This window comes from Siniperca chuatsi, linkage group LG20 (genome assembly GCF_020085105.1).
Source record: "Siniperca chuatsi isolate FFG_IHB_CAS linkage group LG20, ASM2008510v1, whole genome shotgun sequence".
Taxonomy (NCBI): Eukaryota; Metazoa; Chordata; class Actinopteri; order Centrarchiformes; family Sinipercidae; genus Siniperca; species Siniperca chuatsi.
In genome coordinates, this window is record NC_058061.1 from 26550334 (window position 1) to 26571152 (window position 20819).

The 20819-nt window shown below is 40.2% G+C and overlaps 1 protein-coding gene across 1 annotated transcript in view; it reads left to right on the forward strand.

Moving 5' to 3' along the window:
* Positions 1-20819, forward strand: part of ryr2a (ryanodine receptor 2a (cardiac)) — a 275757-nt gene that overhangs the window by 236733 nt on the left and 18205 nt on the right. The window contains 12 exon segments of the mRNA XM_044179528.1: positions 6050-6130; positions 6617-6705; positions 11108-11236; positions 11771-11875; positions 12422-12503; positions 15151-15309; positions 15459-15613; positions 16233-16448; positions 16603-16875; positions 18498-18704; positions 18814-19128; positions 20134-20304. Of these exon segments, the coding sequence (XP_044035463.1) occupies positions 6050-6130; positions 6617-6705; positions 11108-11236; positions 11771-11875; positions 12422-12503; positions 15151-15309; positions 15459-15613; positions 16233-16448; positions 16603-16875; positions 18498-18704; positions 18814-19128; positions 20134-20304 (1982 nt within the window).

A 20819-nucleotide genomic window follows, 5' to 3' on the forward strand; every position in this document is an offset into this window, starting at 1 on the left:
TTGTACAGTATCTGGCACATTCTAAACATTACTAATATCACTATTTACCTTCCCCCACCCTCATCCTACACCCCCACCCTCTCGGTCAACCTAAAGTCAGTTGGTTGTTTTGTCTTAGTAATGGAGATGGTTATTGTGCTGGTTGTTATCTGTTGTGAAGTGTACAGTCCCCTCTGTGTTCTCAGCCACTATCTCTGTTTTTTCTGACTCACTCTCTCAGGGCTGCAATGAACACAAAAAAATACCAAACAAAAAAATGGTAGATTAAGCCTCCATTAAAGCTGCACTCATCAATATTTTTATGATACAAATGGATCAAATGAGTACATGTAATATGAAAGGAGTCGCTCATAATGAAGCTCTCATCAACATTTTGGTGTTTCCAGCAGCAGGCAGCTGTTTTCAGTGAAAAAGCTGATAAACCCACTTTGCACTACCCGCACAGCACCAAACAGTCTCTAGCTGGTGAACATAGTGGAGCATTTAGCAGCTAAAGAGCCACATTTTTCTCAGGAGTTGATGGAGACCAAAACAGAGAGTGAATATTGGGCATTCATCAGGTGGACACAAACACCACTCCACATGAATGCTAATGTTGTTCTGTGTCTGCTGGAATGCATGATTGGCAAGTGTTTGCTAACATGTTTGGCATATAAATTTATGATGTCATACTATGCCAGTTTAGGTTTATAGCTTGTTCTGCTCCCCCCAAGTGGCCAAAAGCTATCAATTACCTCTCTTGTCTGCAGAAATAATGTGAAATGAGCCAATTTGTACAAGGATTAATACAGTCTTATCAATTTGTCACTCAGTTGCCAGTTTATTAGATACACCTAGCTATAGTGTAATCTAATACAACTGTCCTGCAATAAATCCTCCCTTCATAAAGATTATAATGTTCAGTTTTAGAGAGGTTTTCATTTTTGGAGGATGTAGTTTTTGGTGCAGTTGAACTGTACTGCATTATACAGACAGGTGTTATAGCCTACCCTCATTGATGTAAATCGGGTGGACAAAATAATATCATTGTGATTTATTCAACTTTTATACTACAATTGATCTTACATTAAAAGATTAGGACATTCAGTATTAGTACAAACAAAGTGACATTTTAACAGTTTTAAGGACAGGGTAATGTTAATGAATGTGTATCCTCAAAGATTTCTAAGTATTTAATGTATAGATTAATCTGAAAAAAAAACCACACACACAAAAAACCCCAAACAGAAATAGCCAGTAGTTGCAGCTCTGTCTATTTCTCATCTCTCACCTTTTCATCTGTTCTGTTTGGTCAACCTCTCCTCTTTTTCTCTGTAAGTGTTGCACTTTAAAGTGGCTGTTTTTGGCCATACTGCTCTGAGAGTGGAGGGGGGTGAACTCTGATCCTTTTCTCCTTCCTTCCTCCTTCCCTCCTCCCTTCTCTCTGTTTACTGGCTGAGATGTGTTCTGTAGTCAGTGTACTTGTCCTTCATGACTGTTTTGCTTACGTGAAAAAACTTAATTTGAATAACCCTTTTTTATGATTTTATGTTTTGACTTATTTTCACCCCAGTATTGTATTTTAAATTCATGATTTGGCTGTAGTTGAAGTCATGCATTATATTGTGTGTTACAACCTTAGAGTTTTTGATGGACTAGAGGAAATTTTATGTGCCTTTACTACACCACATATTTAGTTTGTCTTTATTATAATCCTAATTTATAGGCAGAGATTAACCTGTTAAAATAATAAGAATAACAAGTTAATATGGTCTCTTTTTTTCAACTGTGAAAAATTTATTCCCCTCATCTGGTTTATCATTGTGTTGGGAATAAGCCTGAAAGTGCCTTTACACAATCACTAAATCGTATTTTCAGCTTATTCTTACAATTTTAGAAACAAATTAAGTGTCATCGAAAAAACATTCGATATCTGTTTTGGTAAGAAATACAGTGTTAGGTTACTCGCTATTATAGAAAATTCTAAAGATATCATATCATATAAGCTGTTGTGATCTAATGATTTAACACAAATTATCATATCTACAAAAATATTCAATACTGAGTTTTATTGCCATAGCATCAATAACTGGAGAACAGGTGTTGGGGTTGTTAAAGTCTCTTTTCAGAGAGTAAATCTTAAGATTTACCCACACCACATATCAGTCCATCTAGGAATGTACTGTAAGACCTGCCATCACATCAATTAACACAAATTCCCATTGAATCTTGCAAATTACCCTATGTTCGCTTTGTATATAAAAATCTTATTCAAAACCAGAAGCTGCTGACAATTACAGGACATTTACAGAAATATAACCTTCTGCACTAACCAAGTGTCTGAATCAACAGATAGGTATTCTGAGGCCAGAAGGACTGCAGCTTCTGTGCTCCTAAAGCAAAAGCTCAGGTGTAGGAGTAGTTTGGGGGGGTCCAAAGAGAAGGACTTTCTGTTGACCTCAAAAAGGTCCTGGAAAACTATCAGACGACTCAGAAGGGAGGCCCAGGCTGTCTTAAGCAGGGCACGTGAACTGCTGGCATTGACAAGAATATTGTTTTGTAGTGGAAGGAACATTCTCAGGAACTCCTGAATCCAAACAACACACCCTTTGTGGAGGAGGCAGAGTTGGATGACTTGGGGAAAGCCTTACCCATTTCCTTTTGACGTCACTGAGGTAGTCGAGGCACCAGGGATGGATGAAATTTGCCCCTAAGATGCAGATGGCTTTGGATACTGATAGGCTTTCTTGTTTGACTTACCTCTTGAGTATTGTGTAGAGGTTGGGGACAGTGGCTGTGGACTAGAAGATGGGGGTGGTGGTTCCCATTTTAAAAGAAGTTGGCTGGAGGCTGTGTTTCAATTATCACAGCATCACACTGCTGAGCCTCTCTGGGTAAGCCTATGCCATTACTATGTGCCATCTGGTCCACTATCAAAATTATCAAAGATAATCATAAATAATAACTTTAATTAATTAAAGTCCTCGGGGGCACCACTCTTCTTAAAGAAGAGCAATGATAGCCAATTAATTGATCGAGTCTCATAAAATACACTACACTATCAATTTGGAACTCAGATTAATAATTAAATTAATAACCATAACCACCATAGCCACCAATAGCTAGTAGGTTGAAGGATTTGGAGTTCAACATAGCAGAGGTTGGCAAATTACTCACTCTTGCGCAAAATTAAAGAAATCAGCATAATTATACACAAGCATTTATTTAAAGATAAACAAAGCAAAAACACACAATATGAAGACTAAATCTAAATGCACTAAACTACAGAACAAAGGGGTGTGTGTTTGTGTGTGTGTGTGTGTGTGTGTATGGGTGATCCAAGATAGCTGCTTGGATCCCAAATGGCGGCTATTGCCGAGGCCGCATGTTGTCAGACAAAGAAAGTTAATTCAAAATGCAAAGCAAAAGCAAAAGAAATCTAACTCAAAATGGCTGCCAGGCCATGTATGTTAGAGTGTGGCTCTGTTAAAGTCAAATTGGGGTGGATGTGTGAACTGTGTAGGATAAACTGTGCCAGATTAGAAAGAAGATAGTTAGTTGCATGCAAGACCCTGTGTCTGTGTGAACATCACTAACATCAACTTAGCATGAGGCTACCAAAATAACCTAACAGTGAAAACACAACAATAAAACTCAATGAACCAAATCAATACATATACATTCACAAAAGTAACATAGTCCTGTGCTTAGCCAAGTACACTGTTAAGCTATGTGAAGCTATGCAATGCCCAGTTATAGGTTCAGTGGTTACGTTACCAGTCCGTAAAGGAAGAACAGTTGCTTTGAACATGCTGCTGTTATCTGGCGGTTCCGTTGGATCAGCCAGGCAGGGAAGAGTTGGTTCAGATTGAAGGAAAGTCCGTGCTGTGCAGCCCGTTGTGCAGATGGAAGACCCGGTCACTCCGTGTGTGGTTCTCCTCAAAGTCAGTTCTTAAAGTTAGCTGGCAGACTGTGTGTGGCAGATGTTGGTGCTGACTATTGTTGCAGGAGTCTTGCGCAGGCACTTTTGTGGCTGCCTCGGTTAAAGGGGAGCTAAACAGGAATCTTAAGGCAAAGGTAGGCCCTCATGTGCAGCCGTAATCCTTTGTCCTTCGTCGGTGGATCGGCGTAACACTGACCTCCAAGGAGAGGAGAGCGGAGAAAAGAGCAGAGAAAAAGAACAGAACCGTGGCCGCTGACCCCTTTTATTGACCTGGTGACATCAGGGGTCACAGGTCAGACTGACCAGTGGTGGCTGGAATGCTGCATTCAATGGCTCTCAGGAGTGTGGAATGCTGATAAAAATTCAGTTAAAGTCCCACAACATTCAGTGGTGGAGTGCCAGTAGTCCCAACAACACACACTAGGACGGTTTGCAACTGAGTGTGAAGTGACCAAGAAGAGAATCAGAACCACCAAGTATGATGCCATGGTACTCTGGTAGAAAATGGTGCAACTCAAAATGACTGCCACCTTTGAGTTTTGGAGTGAGTTGTTGCCCCAAATGTGGGAGTTTAGTTTTCTCTCCATCTTACCCTGATGAGTAAGGGAAAAATGGAGTGGGAGATTGACAGGTGGATGTGGGTATTGTACAGGATCTCAGTTTATCAGTTGATCTACATTGTATTCCTCACCAATTGCCATGAGTTTGGGTAATTACAGTGGAGGCATTGCATATTTGATGTGCCAACAACTTGGAATCCCCCTGTAAGAGCTGGAGGACATGGCTGGGGAGAGGGATGTATGGGCTTCCTTACTTAGCCTGCTGCCATAGGGACCCTCACCTGAATAGGTGATGGATGGAAAATGAAAGGATGGATGCACTATAAACCATGTATCCATTATCTATACCCCTTCATCCTTATCAGTGTCATAGGGTGGCTAGAGCCCATCCCAGCACTCATTGGGTGAGAAGCAGGGTACACCATGGACAGGTTCTGCATTGAACACAGGATGTTTGTGCTTTGAGGCAACAGTACTAACCACTGCACCGTGCCAACACCATAAATGCTTAATCTTTCTAGCAGTTATTATGTATTATGATTATTGATAAATTGTAACCTGTTACTACAAAGTAACCCATAATAACAACTGAATTATGATATTTTTAGCATATGCAGTCAGATCCATTTTTGTTTTGCATTACACAAGTGGACATCAACAAAAGTCATTTTGGGCCACAAGTAAAACTAAACCTCTGACATCCTGGCGGGACTGATCTATAGATAGGAAAATGCTGCACTTTCACTAAATTGCCTGCATTAAAAAGGAAAAAGAAAACTGCACTTTCAGTCTTGTTTCAGACCTACAGATTTTCCTCCCTCAGCGCTGTTCAGTTTGTTGTCATATTGTATGGATGTATTCTGTTAATGTTTCTGTTGATGTTACTGTATAAGTTATTGTGTAGTGTCTCATCTTCCTTTTTCTGACCCTCTTTTCCTTTTGCATTCCATGGTTCAAAGCAGCATTTTAGCACAGTCAGAGCAGCTGTCCTCAACGTCCTCAATGTATTTGTAATCTATGCAGAATCTACAATGACAAGCAGCAACCAACAAGTTTTCATTAAACCAAATCTGCTTTGAGAACACATGAAAATAGCCATAATCCAGTCCTGACTGTAAAATGCTGCAGTTTAAAAACCAATCCACTTCAGTCCACCACCAAGTGCTGTGGCTGCCCACTGCTCATCCAAGAGTATGTGTGTGTGTGTGTGTGTTTGTGTTAGGTAAGAATGGTGTGGCCATACACCTTTCACTGACTGAAAGAAAACACTTGGGATTTCCTCACATTAGCACCATCTCTTTTTAATACTTCTTCACTCTCCATCTTCTTGTCTGTCTATCTCTTTCCTCTATGTTGTCTGCTTTTGTCTCCTCTGTTCTCTGACTTTCTTTATGTGTGTGTGTCTGTTTATATGAATGTGTGTGTTTGCACATGCCCGTGTTCTCGTGTGAACGTTGTGCATACCTATGTATGTGCTTGTGCATATGTGTGTCTGCATGTGTGTCTGTCTTTGTACGTGTGTGTGTGCATGTACGCCTGCGTGTGTGTGTTTCTTCTCTCCGGCCAGGTGAGAAGGTCATGCAGGATGATGAGTTTACCTGTGACCTTTTCCGCTTCCTGCAGCTGCTCTGTGAAGGACACAACTCAGGTGTGTGTGCAAGTTCTCTGTTACTTACTGATTCGCTCTAGGGATATGGCTGAGCATCTACATTTTGGGTAAATGTACTAATGATCTAGTGATACTAGTGTTTTTTTAGGTGTTTAATAGATAGTGTTGGTCCATATTTATTATGGGGTTGCACCATATTTTTTATGCTGATAAAATTAAAGTGGCTCTGCTTGTTTGTCTGAGGAGAATCTAAGAACATTCCACTGGCTTCCAACTCAAGCCACACTCCAGTTATTAAAATTGTTGAGCTGACAACATTATTTAACTGCCATTTCCTCACAAAGACTTTATGATTGCAGTTTGAAAAAATTATTGGATGACCCCTTATATTTTGGACACCATAAGCTTCTATGAAGATTTTATTCTGATGTCATGCAATATTTTAATGAAATGTTACCACTACTGTATTTATTGAGAACTTTTTACAAGTGCAAAATTGCAATATTTTGCGATATCCTGTTTCAGACTTCCAGAACTACTTGAGGACACAAACAGGGAACAATACGACTGTCAACATCATTATCTCTACTGTTGACTACCTCCTCAGAGTACAGGTTAGCTTCTTTTGTTCACTTCTGTGGGTTCATAAGGGATGTATTTTACAAAGTCGAAACTGAAATTAAATGAGTCTTCACTGAGTCATACAGTCCTCTTTCTGTCTTGACTTAAGAAGAATATATCTTCTCAGCCAGTCAAGTTGGATTCATGTACCCGTGCACAGCCCCCCAGTACAAAAAAGACACAGTAGCAGACCACTGAACAGACCATGCACTGTATCGTCTTGCAGAGCCACCTTCTGCTTTATGTTGAAGTAACTGTATCCACCATTTTGCAGACTTGCAGTTAAGCAATGCAGTTTATGATTATAAGGAACAGTTTGTGAATGTTCACTTTATCGTCCAAAGACATGGTTTAGAAAATAGTTGAATTGAACGTGTTCTGTCTGTATAGCTGAATGGAATGTTGCTTTCAATTTCAATTTCAATTCAGTTTTATTTATATAGCGCCAATTCATAACAGAAGTTATCTCATTGCACTTTTCCTATAGAGCAGGTCTAGACTGTACTCTTTATAATATTAATTACAGAGACCCAACAAATCCCACCATGAGCAAGCACTTGGTGACAGTGGCAAGGAAAAACTTCATTTAAGAGGCAGAAACTTCGAGCAGAACCAGACTCAATGGTGGGCGGCCATCAGAGAGAGAGAGAGAGAGAGAGCATCAGCAGGGAGTTTCAACATGGCAGTGAATGCACTAAAAGAAAAAGCTTGAAGAGCTCTAAATTAAAATTTGGCTAAAAATATTTGATAGTGTCATCCAGCCCATTGTGCTGTATGGTAGTGAAGTCTGGGGTCCACTTAGTCATCATAGCTATACCCGACAAACATCCAACAGAATCTTTACATGCAGAATTCTGCAGATACATTTTACACGTACACAGAAAAACACCAACAAATGCATGTAGGGCAGAATTAAGCAGATACCCACTGATAATTAACATTCAAAAGAAAGCGCTCAAATGTTTTAATCACCTTAAATATAGCACCTAGACACCCTCCATTCCAAAGCCCTCCAAACCCAAGAGCTGAGCCCAGAAAAGAGTCCCCTATGTCAGTTGGTGCTGAGATTAACTGCCCCCTCTCAGACACACTGTGACCAGTCTCACAACAGCACTGCTTTCCAAACACCAATCAGAGTAAACCAAATTATAACACAATGTAAAGACACCTATTTGGAACATTGGAAAGAAGAAACTAAAAGCCAAAGTAGATCAGAAAGTTATCTGGCCCTAAAAAGAGACGATGAACTGGCTGAATATCTCTCTGCTGTCAGAGACAGAAAGCAGAGACAGATCCCAACCAAGTACAGGCTCAGTGCCACAAACTGGCAATCGAAAAAGGAAGACACAAAAAACCCTGGCAACCAAAAGAAAACCAAATATGTGGTCACTGTTCGACAGGTGAGGCTGAGACAGAGATGCTCTTCCATCTACAATGTACAACATTCAATGAAATAAGGAATGTTTACTTTAACAAATTCAACTCTGTAATCTCAGATTTCTCTCAAAATTAAAGATACTCCTAGGAGAAGGAGACAGGACAGATCCTGCTGCCCAATATATATCAACATGCCACAACAAATTTGCAACTTATACAATCTAAAACTATCCACAGAACCCACATTACGCAAAGTAAAATGTTGTAAATGGGATTGGCTGACACAGAAATCTGTTTACAATGCACTTTGGGTAGCACAGACAATTACTTTCATGCCACTTGGGCCTGCCAACCAGTTCACTCCCTTTGGATAGCAATTACTGAGAAACTCTCCCATTATCCCCGTCACTCTGCCTGCTGGGAGACATCTCACAAGTCGCCCTCCCTGTTAAATATAGAAAGCCTTTAGCCATTTCTCTAACTATCACTAAGAAAATAATCTTCTCATATCTCTCACTGGGTCGGCCTACAGAACATATTTCAATAGAGAGAACAACAGCTCAGCAAAGTCAAAATATCAGTGTTTAATGAAACCTGGAACACATTTTTAACTCATCTAAACTCAAAATATAACTCACCCAAAAACTAATGCCACATACATGACCACATGACCACAGGTCCCAGTCACCATGCGTACAGGCGTATTTATTTATTTGTCACTTCTTTATTGCTTTGTCTTTGCTTGACTGCTTGTCTATAAAAAATTTCTCCTGCCTGTAACTCTATTCTATTTCTATTCTATTAACATAACTCATATAGCAATTATACATGTACACACATATTCATTATTTTCATTATGATTATTATTACTGCTGTTATTGTTGTTGATGTTGTTATTATTGTTGTCATTATTGATGGAATTATTTGTTTTTATCAATATAATTATTTTTAATATTTACTTTATTTATTTGATTGCCCCCCCCAACTCATGATGGATTATTAGTTGTTGCTTTTTCCCTTTCTGTTTTCTGTTTTTCATCTCCCCCCCTTTTTAAAAAAATATTTATGTATATTGTTATTTAACTTTTTCCTTTATTTTAGTTTAGAAGAAAAAGAATAGAGGGGAAAAAGACACTACAAAACAACAAATAAAACAACTTGGATACACATACCCATGACACAGTGTATTCATACTCACACACACACCTACACACACACCCAAAAGAAAACATACACACACCACACACACACCTTTTTTTTCTTTCGCTCTGTTTTATCATTCATTCCTTACATTAAGATATTGTTGTTGCTCTCTAATAGAAGTAGGCTATTTATTTATTTATTTTCAATTTTTTTTACTTATTGTTTTACACAATTATTATTACTTTTATTATCTTAACTGTTAAACAGTTGTGATGGGGTGTGGGGCCGGTTGGCTGCAGGGGGGTTGGCGGTGGCTTCCCGCCTGGCCCTCTGGCAGCGCGGCGGGGGGCTCTGGTGGGGGACTGGTGGGCTTACCTCCCTTCCAATGACCCCCGCCTCCCACTGGGGCTTCCGGTTGTATTGCTGGGGGGCCGGGTGGGGAAGCCTGTTGACCAGTCTGGCCTCACTCCTCATTGCTGTATAAATGTAATTATTGGTTATTATAATATTATATTATTATCATATTATTTTATCATTCTCTTATTATTATTATTATTATTATTATTATTGTTGTTGTTGTTATAATGATATTGTTGTAACATCATAATTTATTATCACTATAACATTAATACTATGTCCACTTTACACACTAACTGCCCAGGATCATTAAACACAGATACACTGCCTCTCATACTAACATCCAAACACACACACACACACATTACCAACACATACCCAACTTAATCTAACCTAATCTCTACTTACTCCCTCTTATTATATCCTCACATTCATCATTGTAGGTGCTTTGTTATTGTCCGTATGTCTGTCCATTATGTCTATTATGTTTATGTCACACTCTATTTCACCAATAAAAAAGAAAAAAAGAAAATTGCAGGTCATCCAGGTTTTTATGTCCTTAAGACATACTTGAAGTTTAGCGAACTGGTTAGTTTCATCTGGCTTGATCGATAGATATAATTGGGTATCATCCGCATAACAATGAAAGTTTATGGAGTGTTTTTCTTCTGTATATAATGTCATTAGTACCACTTGTAAAATATTTTCATAATATTGCTCTATCCTGCATGTACTTTATATCCTGCACTTGCTTATTGCACTTCTGGTTAGACCTAAACTGCATTTTCTTGCCTTGTACTTGTACATGTGTAATGGCAATAAAGTTGAATCTAATCTAATAAGGTGAATAGAATCAGTTCAAGCACAGAACCTTGTGGAACTCCGTGACTATCTTTGGCGGGCAAAGAGGACTCACTGTTAACATGTACAAACTGAGATCGATCTGATAGAAAGCATTTAAACCAGCTTAGTGCGGTTCCTTTAATGCCAATTACATGTTCCAGTCTCTGTAATAGGATGTGATGGTCAATGGTGTCGAACGCAGCACTAAGATCTAACAAGACAAGTACAGAGTCTGATGCACTTATAATGTCAGTTGTAATTTTCACCAGTGCTGTCTTTGTGCTATGCTCTGTGCCCTTGGAGTAAAGCAAGTCCCTGGTTTTTAACGAGTGTGTGAAATAGTAACCTGTTGTAACTTTTCATAACTGAGGCAAAAAATGTCCAAAACTATGAAAACAAAATGCAAGATGTTCAAAAATGTTTTTTCAACTTTTCTCTTTTTTCCTTACGCTTGTTGTTGTTTTACTCCGATTTTTATTCTATTACTTTTTTTATCCATTACACTTTGCCTATACATTCTCTTCCACAGTGGTATTCTACTGAATCTACTACTATTGTTAATAACAGTATCTTCAATGTATTTATTCATAGTTAATCTGTCTCATTCTTGTCTTTTTTTCTTGTCTGACCCCCCTCCCCACACCCCTCCTACCCCCCTTCTTCACTCTTCTCCAGGAGTCTATTAGTGATTTCTACTGGTATTATTCTGGGAAAGATGTTATTGATGAGCAGGGCCAGAGGAATTTCTCCAAGGCAATAAATGTGGCCAAGCAGGTTTTCAATACACTGACAGAGTACATCCAGGTACAAGAAGACACTGCAGTTATCACAATTGAAGTCACTGTTATATAGAATTAACTGACACCTGTAGTTCTCAGAGTATTCTCAAAAGTTGATGAAAAGGTCTTAAATAATCCAAATTGAAGCAGTCATAATTAGTCAATAGTAATTATTAGAAGTCCTTTTCACCGCAGTGAGCTGTTGCTTTATTCAGATGCTAAAGTGAAGTAAGGCAGAGAGATTCCTTACTTCTGGTAATATTCATTTGAGGCAGAGTTTGAGGAAATGTTTACAGTCACAGTTATAATAATAAGAAAAGGATTGTGTTGGCAGAAGACATTGTTGTCCGTTTTTGGGTATGACAAGAATAAATTATCCTAAAAATCATTTCTACTATGTAGTGTAATGGACAGCTTGAAAAGCAGCATGACATTGATATTCTACAATATCTGTAAGCTGTAACTGGCAAATACTCACATATGTCCATGTAGGAAAACATCTGAGTAAAGGTAACTGTTGGTTGTTATGTGATTGCGATTGTGACTGGTGGTGCTGTAGGGTCCGTGTACTGGCAACCAGCAGAGTTTGGCCCATAGTCGACTGTGGGACGCTGTGGTTGGTTTTCTACATGTCTTCGCTCATATGCAGATGAAATTGTCTCAGGTGAGTTAAAGTCATTGTTTAGGGCCTCTGTGGACTAGGGGTTTAAGATGCTGACATTGTAATTGCAACATCCCCAGTTTGAGTCCAGCCATGGACCTTTGTTGCATGCCATCCCCTCTCTCTCGCTTTTTTCCTGTCACATTTCCACTGTCAACTACCTAATGTAGCCAGAAAATACTTTTTAAAAATTCACTCATGGCTGAAATGCTTCCAATGAGAGGCAGCAAACACGCATCCAGCCACCCTGTGAAGAAACCTCATCTTGGCCGCTTTCTGACCATAGGTAAAGGCTGGAAAAAATGTTAATTTGCAGATTTTTATGAAGGAAGGGGGATATGATAAACAATGTTTCCTCGAATTTTTAGTAACCAGCCATCACTGGCCCCAAATTCCTTCACGTTCACATAAAATATTATTCATTTCACACAGAAAAGTATCAATGCAAGAAGCTTTTCTGAGGTTGTTCTTTCTGAAATAGTTAAACAAAGTGTAGATGGCTGGGAAATTCTTAACACATCTTTTTCTTTCTTTCTTTTTTCACCTCAGGACTCCAGTCAGATTGAGTTACTGAAGGAACTGATGGATCTGCAGAAAGATATGGTGGTCATGCTGCTGTCTATGCTGGAGGGTAAGTTTGCTTTCACAAGGACTCCTGAATTAAATATTAAAGCAAGAGTGGCTTACTGGACGAACTGCTAGAATGACAGAAACACAATACACAAGGGTATTCGCACTGTTTATTGAATTTGTTAAATCAGTCATAGAGGTTAGCAGTGTTGCTAAGTGTGGTTTTACAAATGTTTGATTATCTCTCAAAAAAAGCACTTTGAGTGAGTGCTTTGAATCATCACACTAAGTACATCTTTAAAATGTAGCCCAGTACTGTACGTTGTTGTAGCCGGACAATGGCTTTAGAGAAATAGGTTGGATGTATTAAGGTAAGGAATTACATGTATTTATAAAAGGTAATATACAGGTGTACTCACTGGTAGCGGTATCATGGACATGCAGCTGAGAATGTGAGTCTTGTCCAACTAAATGAACTGTAGCAACTGGGAATGAAAAGCCAAAATATATTTCCAAAACAAGCTAACTGATTATAAAATTTGTATATATTAGTGTGGCAAGTCACTGCTCGTGCAGTCGACTTTCACCTTGTCTGTGTCCTAAGACAAAATGAACAGTGTCATAAAAGCAGAGACACTCCGCAGTGAGCCCCACAGTGAGCTCTGAGGGCAGGGTCAAACACTGCAAATACCTTGATAACGGCTTTTGTCTCTTGTGAATGGTTAAAGTACCCCTCCATTCAAAATGTGTTTTTTTATGTTTAAGTCCCCTAAAATGTCAGACCTTGACTTTACTGACTTGTATCTTCTACCTTGTCACAAGAGAGGTGTTTTCACATTCCTCTACTGAAGGGGGAGATGTCTGTACATTTCCCTAAAATCTGAGATTCAAATGTACTCCGGGCAAGTATGATTTGGGACGTCACTAATTCGTAAGCCAATCGCAACGCCACCAGCAAAGAAACCTGAAACCTTCAGCACACAGCGGACTTGTCAGTACAGAGAGGAGAGTTTGCACTATGTGAGCGTAGAGAATGTAAACTGGAACCCGGAGCTTCCTTCTATCTACTAACGCTACGTAATAACAATGTGAACACACTGTAACATCGTAACAGTTATTATGTATGTTTCACAACCACTAACGCTGTGCCAGCTACTGCCAGCTACAAGCTAACAAGCTAACAAACAACATAAACAAATAAAAATGCTAACTACAGTGGCAGCCACTCAGAATTTCCGCTCCCAACCAAAGGTCTCGTGGCTGCCAGCCGACTGGGAACCAGTTTCCAGCCAACTCCCAGCCATTGGGAGCCCCCCCCCTGTTTCCTGACAAGGTGTGTCTAGATTCCACTGTAAACACCCGCATTCATTCAATTGCAGGGTGTCACTATGAGAGGGCGCTTCCTTCATAAAAACACATTCACACATATACCAATGTGTGACAGCCCACAGTACACTGCAGAGTAATTTTTCTTTGTTTAGGCCATAGGCCATAGTTTGTACAGTATGTTTCCCAGATTTATAGTAATTGCTGGAACTTCAATGATGTTTACTAGTTGTCAATAGTTATATTATTCACTTTTTATTATTTTTAATGGCATAAACCCTGAATTTTACCCTCAGATTTCACCTTAATGACTTTGAAGTTCAGTGCATCATTTTAGACACTTCCCCAAAATTAAGTAATATTATTATTATCATCGCTATTATTCCCAACTACCAGTATTTATTGAGCGAAGGTCACATTGAATTATTGTATTTTGTCATTTATATTGTATTAACAGTGCCAGTGAATTGTTTGTGTTTGCATCTGTGTGGGCTAAGAGGGTGGCTGTGGCTCTGAAATATTCTGAATACTATTATGTTTGGGGGATTTAGATTTTAGAAGGCAATGTTTTGATGTGCCGTCAAAGTCAGGTGACGTATTCTTCAATTTAGTTAGTCAGTTAATTATTGTTCAAATATATACCTTCAATTCTGTGCCATGAAAGCTCAAAGAAATTTCTTATTCCAGCGGGATCGAATGTTATCACCCGATTAAATGGCCGTTATCAGTATGATCGGGAGATTAGATTTAGATTGTACTGTAAACAGAAAATTCACCTTTGATCTTTCATGTAAAGTCATATACTGTTACCCAGCAGTCTGTCACTGACCATTATAATGCTTAATGCAGGTCAGAAAGTGGTGTTTACCCGTGTTTTTTGATGTATGAGGCTGGGATGTAGCTGGTTTCCCTCAAGCTGCAACGGGACCCCAGCCAACAGTGTTAGTTGCTCCTCTCCAGGAGAAGCTTTCTCCGGCCGCGAAGTGCAGCGAGTTGGGGTCCGTGGATCGAAATTTAACCACTACTAAAATAACCTACAACCATGCTAACGTAATGTTAGTTACATTACTTGCTGTGTCATTGTTCACTCTATATCATGGTATTTGTCATAGTATTGGATTCCTCTAGAATCGCATATCCCACCATAAAAACAACAATCTAACACCTCAGCATAATATTTTCATGACCTTATGATACAATAACAAACGCTTCATTAAAAATATGCTCTGTGTGGGAAGCACACTCCCTCATACACACAAAATATGATAAGCACAGCTGATTTCAGGCGCACTGTCATGGTTAGCCACCCTGCCGTGTGTTCTCTGCAGTTTCCTGTGCAGTTTTCCCCTCTCCTATATTGTAAATGTGTTCTTCTTTGGCAGGTAATGTGGTGAATGGGACCATTGGGAAGCAGATGGTGGACATGTTGGTGGAGTCCTCCAACAATGTGGAGATGATCCTCAAGTTCTTTGACATGTTCCTCAAACTGAAAGACCTGACCTCCTCAGACACCTTCAAGGAGTATGACCCTGACGGAAAAGGCTAGGCTCTAAAAAAATATTTATATACATATATTCATTCATCATATTTGTCAATGGCAAAGCATCAGAATCATTTGAATGTAAAAAGATTTCCAGAGTGACATGGAAAGAGCTGTTGATGATTTATAGATTAATGAATGACCTCACAGGTGTCATCTCCAAGAGGGACTTCCATAAGGCCATGGAGAGCCACAAACACTACACCCAGTCTGAGACAGAGTTCCTGCTCTCCTGTGCTGAGACTGATGAGAATGAACTCCTGGACTATGAAGAATTTGTTGAGCGCTTTCATGAGCCAGCCAAGGTAAATGCCTTGATGTTTGCAGATCTTTAAAATGTGTAAAAAGGGCCTTAAATTGTCCAAATGTAAGCCCTTCAGAATTAAAATCTATTATTAAAATCTATTTTTAGAGAATTGTTTCAACATCTCATAGGGGGTTTAGTAGGAGAGCTCTCTTGTTATTTCTATTTCTGTCTTCTTTTTCTCATTTTTTCTTCTGCTTTCTATTTGTTGGGCTGGATAAAAGAGTTGGGGATAATTTTTTTCATCAATGTCGGGGTAGAATTGGTCATTTTATTCTTTGTATTTTTTTGTATTTCTCGTTAATGTAGTACACACACTGTATGGGAAGCCAACATGAGGCATCCTTTGTTCTTCCATCCTTGCATCATGTGTAGGTCGGCTGTCACTGGCCAGATGTACTTTTTCACTTTCACTTTTCAAAATTGAGGAGCCTGCAAATTACAGTGTAATAGCTCACATTTACCCAAGAATAATAGACCAAAGTAACATTGTTTGATTCTGAGTTTAAGATGTAACTTTTTGAAAAATCATTCTGGTGCCATCCCATGTCAACAAGCTGAAAAGTAAACAGTTTTATTCAAAAGAAAAAATTGCCCTTAACTGAACTGTAATTCAAAAGGACATTGGCTTCAATGTGGCGGTTTTGCTGACCAACCTGTCGGAGCACATGCCTCATGACACCCGGCTGCAGACCTTCCTGGAGCTGGCAGAGAGCGTCCTCAACTACTTCCAACCCTACCTGGGCCGGATCGAGATCATGGGCAGCGCCAAGCGCATCGAGAGGGTCTACTTTGAGATCAGCGAGTCCAGTCGAACACAGTGGGAGAAACCTCAGGTAATGCATATGTAACAATTAATATAAAATGTGTCACTTAAAAGAAACATCACTTGATTTGGTTACAGTGTTCAACAAATGAAACCAAATAGTGACAACAAATTCCCAAATTTTCTCCCAGCTCCTTGTTTTCACCTATTTACCTTCTGTCCAGGTCAAAGAATCCAAGCGTCAGTTCATCTTTGATGTGGTGAATGAAGGAGGGGAGAAGGAGAAGATGGAGCTGTTTGTGAATTTCTGCGAGGACACCATCTTTGAAATGCAGCTGGCGGCTCAGATGTCTGACGCTGGTGAGCGCTCAGCAGTCAAAGAGGAGAGTGAGCGGGAGAAGCCAGACGAGGAGAACCCTGAGATGGGCTTTTTCTCAGTTACCACTGTTCGCATGGCTCTGTTAGCTCTACAATACAACGTCATGCTGCTGATAAAGGTGAGAGCACACACAGCACCAAACACAGCTAACAAAACTAAAGCTAAAGGAATAGTTGAACATTTTTGAAAATTGCATATTTGTTCCTTTTTTTCAGAGAGATGAGATTGGTATCAATCTTCTTATCTCAGTCTGTGTGTTAAGTGTCTGGTCAGAGATGCTGCACAAACGTGCTCGGTAGATGGATAAACTGTCATTCATCAAGAAATAGTTCCAGCTCATACCCCACTCTAAAACCACAAATAGTAATTTTTACATTTCTGTTTGTGTATGGGTTAAACAAACAAGATGTTCATTAGTGAGCTTTAGAAGTGTTAGTAGGTGTATTTTTGAACAAAAAAGCCATGCTGCCTGTTTCCCCCTGCTTCCAGTCTTTATGCTAAGCTAGGCTAGCCACGTCCTGACTCCTGCTCTGTACACACATGGAATTGACATCCATGTTCTCATCTCATGCTCAAAAACGAAGCTAATTCAGTAATTACACATTCATAAACTTGGTACTATTCTACTATACAAAAATATCTAACTTTTATAATATATATATAATATGTTTTTTCAGAAATACTGTACATTGTAGACAGACTAAGAGGCGTCTGAATGAGAAAATGGTACAATTCTACCTACTAATATGCTAAGATGTGCAGTGTCGTGGTTTGTTTTGTCATACTAGTTTATTAAATATAACATCTTGATTTGCTGTGCAGCCAAGAGACAAAATGACAAAACTCACATAGCACATTATTCTTGAGAAGCCCTCGCTCTAAGTTAAAGAACTGTTTTTTCCCTCAGTGAGGCCTGTCAGTAGAACTAGTGTTAGTGTGTGCTTTTATAATTACAAATTTTAAGGAGAAATTATATACATTTGCAGTGCTTTTCCAAACTTTGAGCAGATAATTAGCCAGCTGACAAGACTGAGGTGTAGGTTGTTCATCACTGTGGTTGGTTCAGTACAGAAAGAGGTGTACCAGTGATCAGCAGTCTTGTGATAGACTTGTAACCAGTGTTGGGCAAGCTACTTGGAAAGTGTAGTGAGTGAACCAGTTACTCTACATTAAATGACCACCTGATCACCTGAATGTGTAAACTCAAGCTTGCGTGTCATATTCTGCTGCAGCAGAGACGTCGTAGGCATCAGGCCAAGGATTGGTACGTGATGTCACGTCATACGGAAGTGCTTTTGTCAGCTACACATATACGTCCATGTATGACGGTGGTGTCACTTACTGATCCTAAGCAGTTTTATTTCAGACCGCAGCAGAACAAAAGCAAAATGCTCAAGTTTACTCAAAATGCTTGGGGAGATGTAACGTTGGCTTTTGTGGAAGTTACTGCACTACTTGATCAATTAAAGAGCTAAGCTACTGAGAAGCAATTTGATTCAGAAAACAGCTATGCCACCACCACACTACTTAGAAATGTAGTTAAACTTGTAGCACCGCTACTTGTAGCGCTGCTACTGCACAACACTGCTTGTAACTGTTAGTTCTTATTTAAGGAAACATGACTGTTGATGCTGTTTGATTGGGTTACATGACAATGTGTAAATGTCCTTGTCCCAGTCCTTGTTAAGCAGTTAAGTATCACTGAACAGACAATTCACTTATACTTTTCTTTCTTTTTAGGTGCTGTCCATGAAGAGTTTGAAGAAGCAGATGAAGAAGATAAAGAACATGACAGTGAAGGACATGGTGACCACCCTGGTGTCCTTCTACTGGTCGGTGTTGCTGGGCCTCCTCCATGTGGCGTTCAGTGTGGCCCGAGGATTTTGCAGAATCTTCTACAACACCTTCATGGGAGGCAATCTGGTGGAGGGGGCCCAGACCATAAAGGTTACTATGCATAATTCTAAAAGAATAGAGCAGTGTATCTAATGGTCATTAAAACAAACTAAATATAGGAAGAGCTGTTCCTAAATACATAAACTGCCTCCATCCCCAGGTGTCGGAGCTGCTGGCAAACATGCCTGATCCCACCCAGGATGAGGTAAGGGGTGAAGTGGAGGACAGAGAGAAGAGACCCTCTGACCGCAGCTCCCCAAAGGAGGACCTGGCTGACCTGGCAGTCAACACCAGTGAGACTGAGCTGCTGTCAGACATTTTTGGCTTAGACTTAAGAAGAGAGGGGGGCCAGTATAAGATCACCCCACATAACCCCAACGCCAGCCTGACTGAACTGCTCAACTCCCCGGTTCCTTCCCCGACCCCCCCAACCCCACCCATAGCACCCCCACCTGAGCTCAGACAGAGGCATCAGGTGAGTCTAAGTTATTGTTTAATAATATTTTCTTTTTTTGCCTTATTGCTTTCTTTCTTTCTCTCCTGTCCTATTTTTAACCCAGTCTATTTTACGTAATTGACAAATCAAGGATCAATCATCAAGGATCGCAAATATTAGCTTCATGTCTTTTAGGACTGGTCCCTTACAACCATCAAAACCATCACTTTGTGGTCAATCGTACAGAAATACAACCTGTATCATAGAAGGAAAACAAGACTAAGAGTCTACAGTTGTGCTAGCAGCTCTGTGAGGCTATACTTAGTCACAGCAGTGCTTTGAGCTACATGCTAATGTGAGCATGCTAATATGCTGATGTTGAACAGGTGTAATGTTTACCATGTTCACCGTCTTAGTTTAATGTGTTAGCATCAAGCCCCAAGGAAGTGTGCTGGGCTTTGAAGCCAATTTGACATAGCGGCCAAACTTCCGGGTACGTCAGGTGACGCCCACCGGCCCCACAAGACTTTTTCCCATAGACTTATATTGTGAAAGAAGCAGCTGTAAAACGGTGGATAATTATTTTTGAGCATCACAACCCCCGTGAAATTACTCATTTCACTATCAGAATTTGATCCATTCAGTCTGATAACATTTGGATGTTCTAGAAGAGCCGCGCGAGTAAATCATTTTATCCCTATTCAAGTTAGCGGAAGACCAAACTGGAAGTATGCCAGCTTGCGCAGCCCAGAGCCCGCCAAGGGAGGCACAGTTAAAGGAAATGCTAATGCGCTTGTGCCTGTGGGGCTGCACAATGTGGAAGCTATAGGAAGTACCCATGCGCCAACGTGCATGCTGCCTGTTGCCGTTCCCCCGTCTCGTCATCTTACTTTTACTTTTAACGTTTAGCTTTCCTTTTTCTTATAAAACTTGAGTAACTTTTGTGTAAGTGTAATTTAAACTACACTCTTTACGAAAATGAGAGTAGAGAGTGTTTTGATATTTTTTTTCGCCGTGAAACTTCTTATCCTGCTACTCGGTCAGGGCACCGCTGCAGAACAGCTGTTTGGCCGCATTGTTTACACCAGGGAACAGCTGATCATGCTGAAGCCGAGCGGCATGGCGCCTAGGACTACCGATGTGCTAACTGAGATCTGGAGGAGGACACACCGAGGATGCAGAGGTACGAGGAATGAAGCGGCGAGGGAAGAGAGAGGGGTCCAGAGGACAAAAGAGATTTAAGCCGTGTCTGCCTTCTCTCGTCATGGACAACGTGAGATCACTGGTGAATAAAATCGATGAGCTAATGGGGTTAGCCCGGAGTCAGACTGAGTCAGAGAGTCAGAGTTCTGTGAGTGTAGTTTGATGTGCTTCTCAGAGACATGGCTACACCAGGATATCCCGAATCATAACGTTTCCATCAGCGGCTTTCAGACTGTTCGGCCAACAGGGATCACACCGGGAGCGGTAAGCAGAAAGGCGGCGGGCTTGCTGTGCTGGTCAACAACAGATGGTGTAACCCTGGTCACGTTACTATCAAGCAGAGCATCTGTAGCCCAGACATTGAACTGTTAGCTGTGGGCCATATTATCTGCCACGTGAATTCTCACATGCCATGTCAGTGTTTCAACAACACTGACTAATTTCACCCAGTATGTGGGTTGTCCTACAACAGAGGAGAGGACACTGGACCTGCTGTATGCTAACATTAAGGATGCATACAGCTCTTC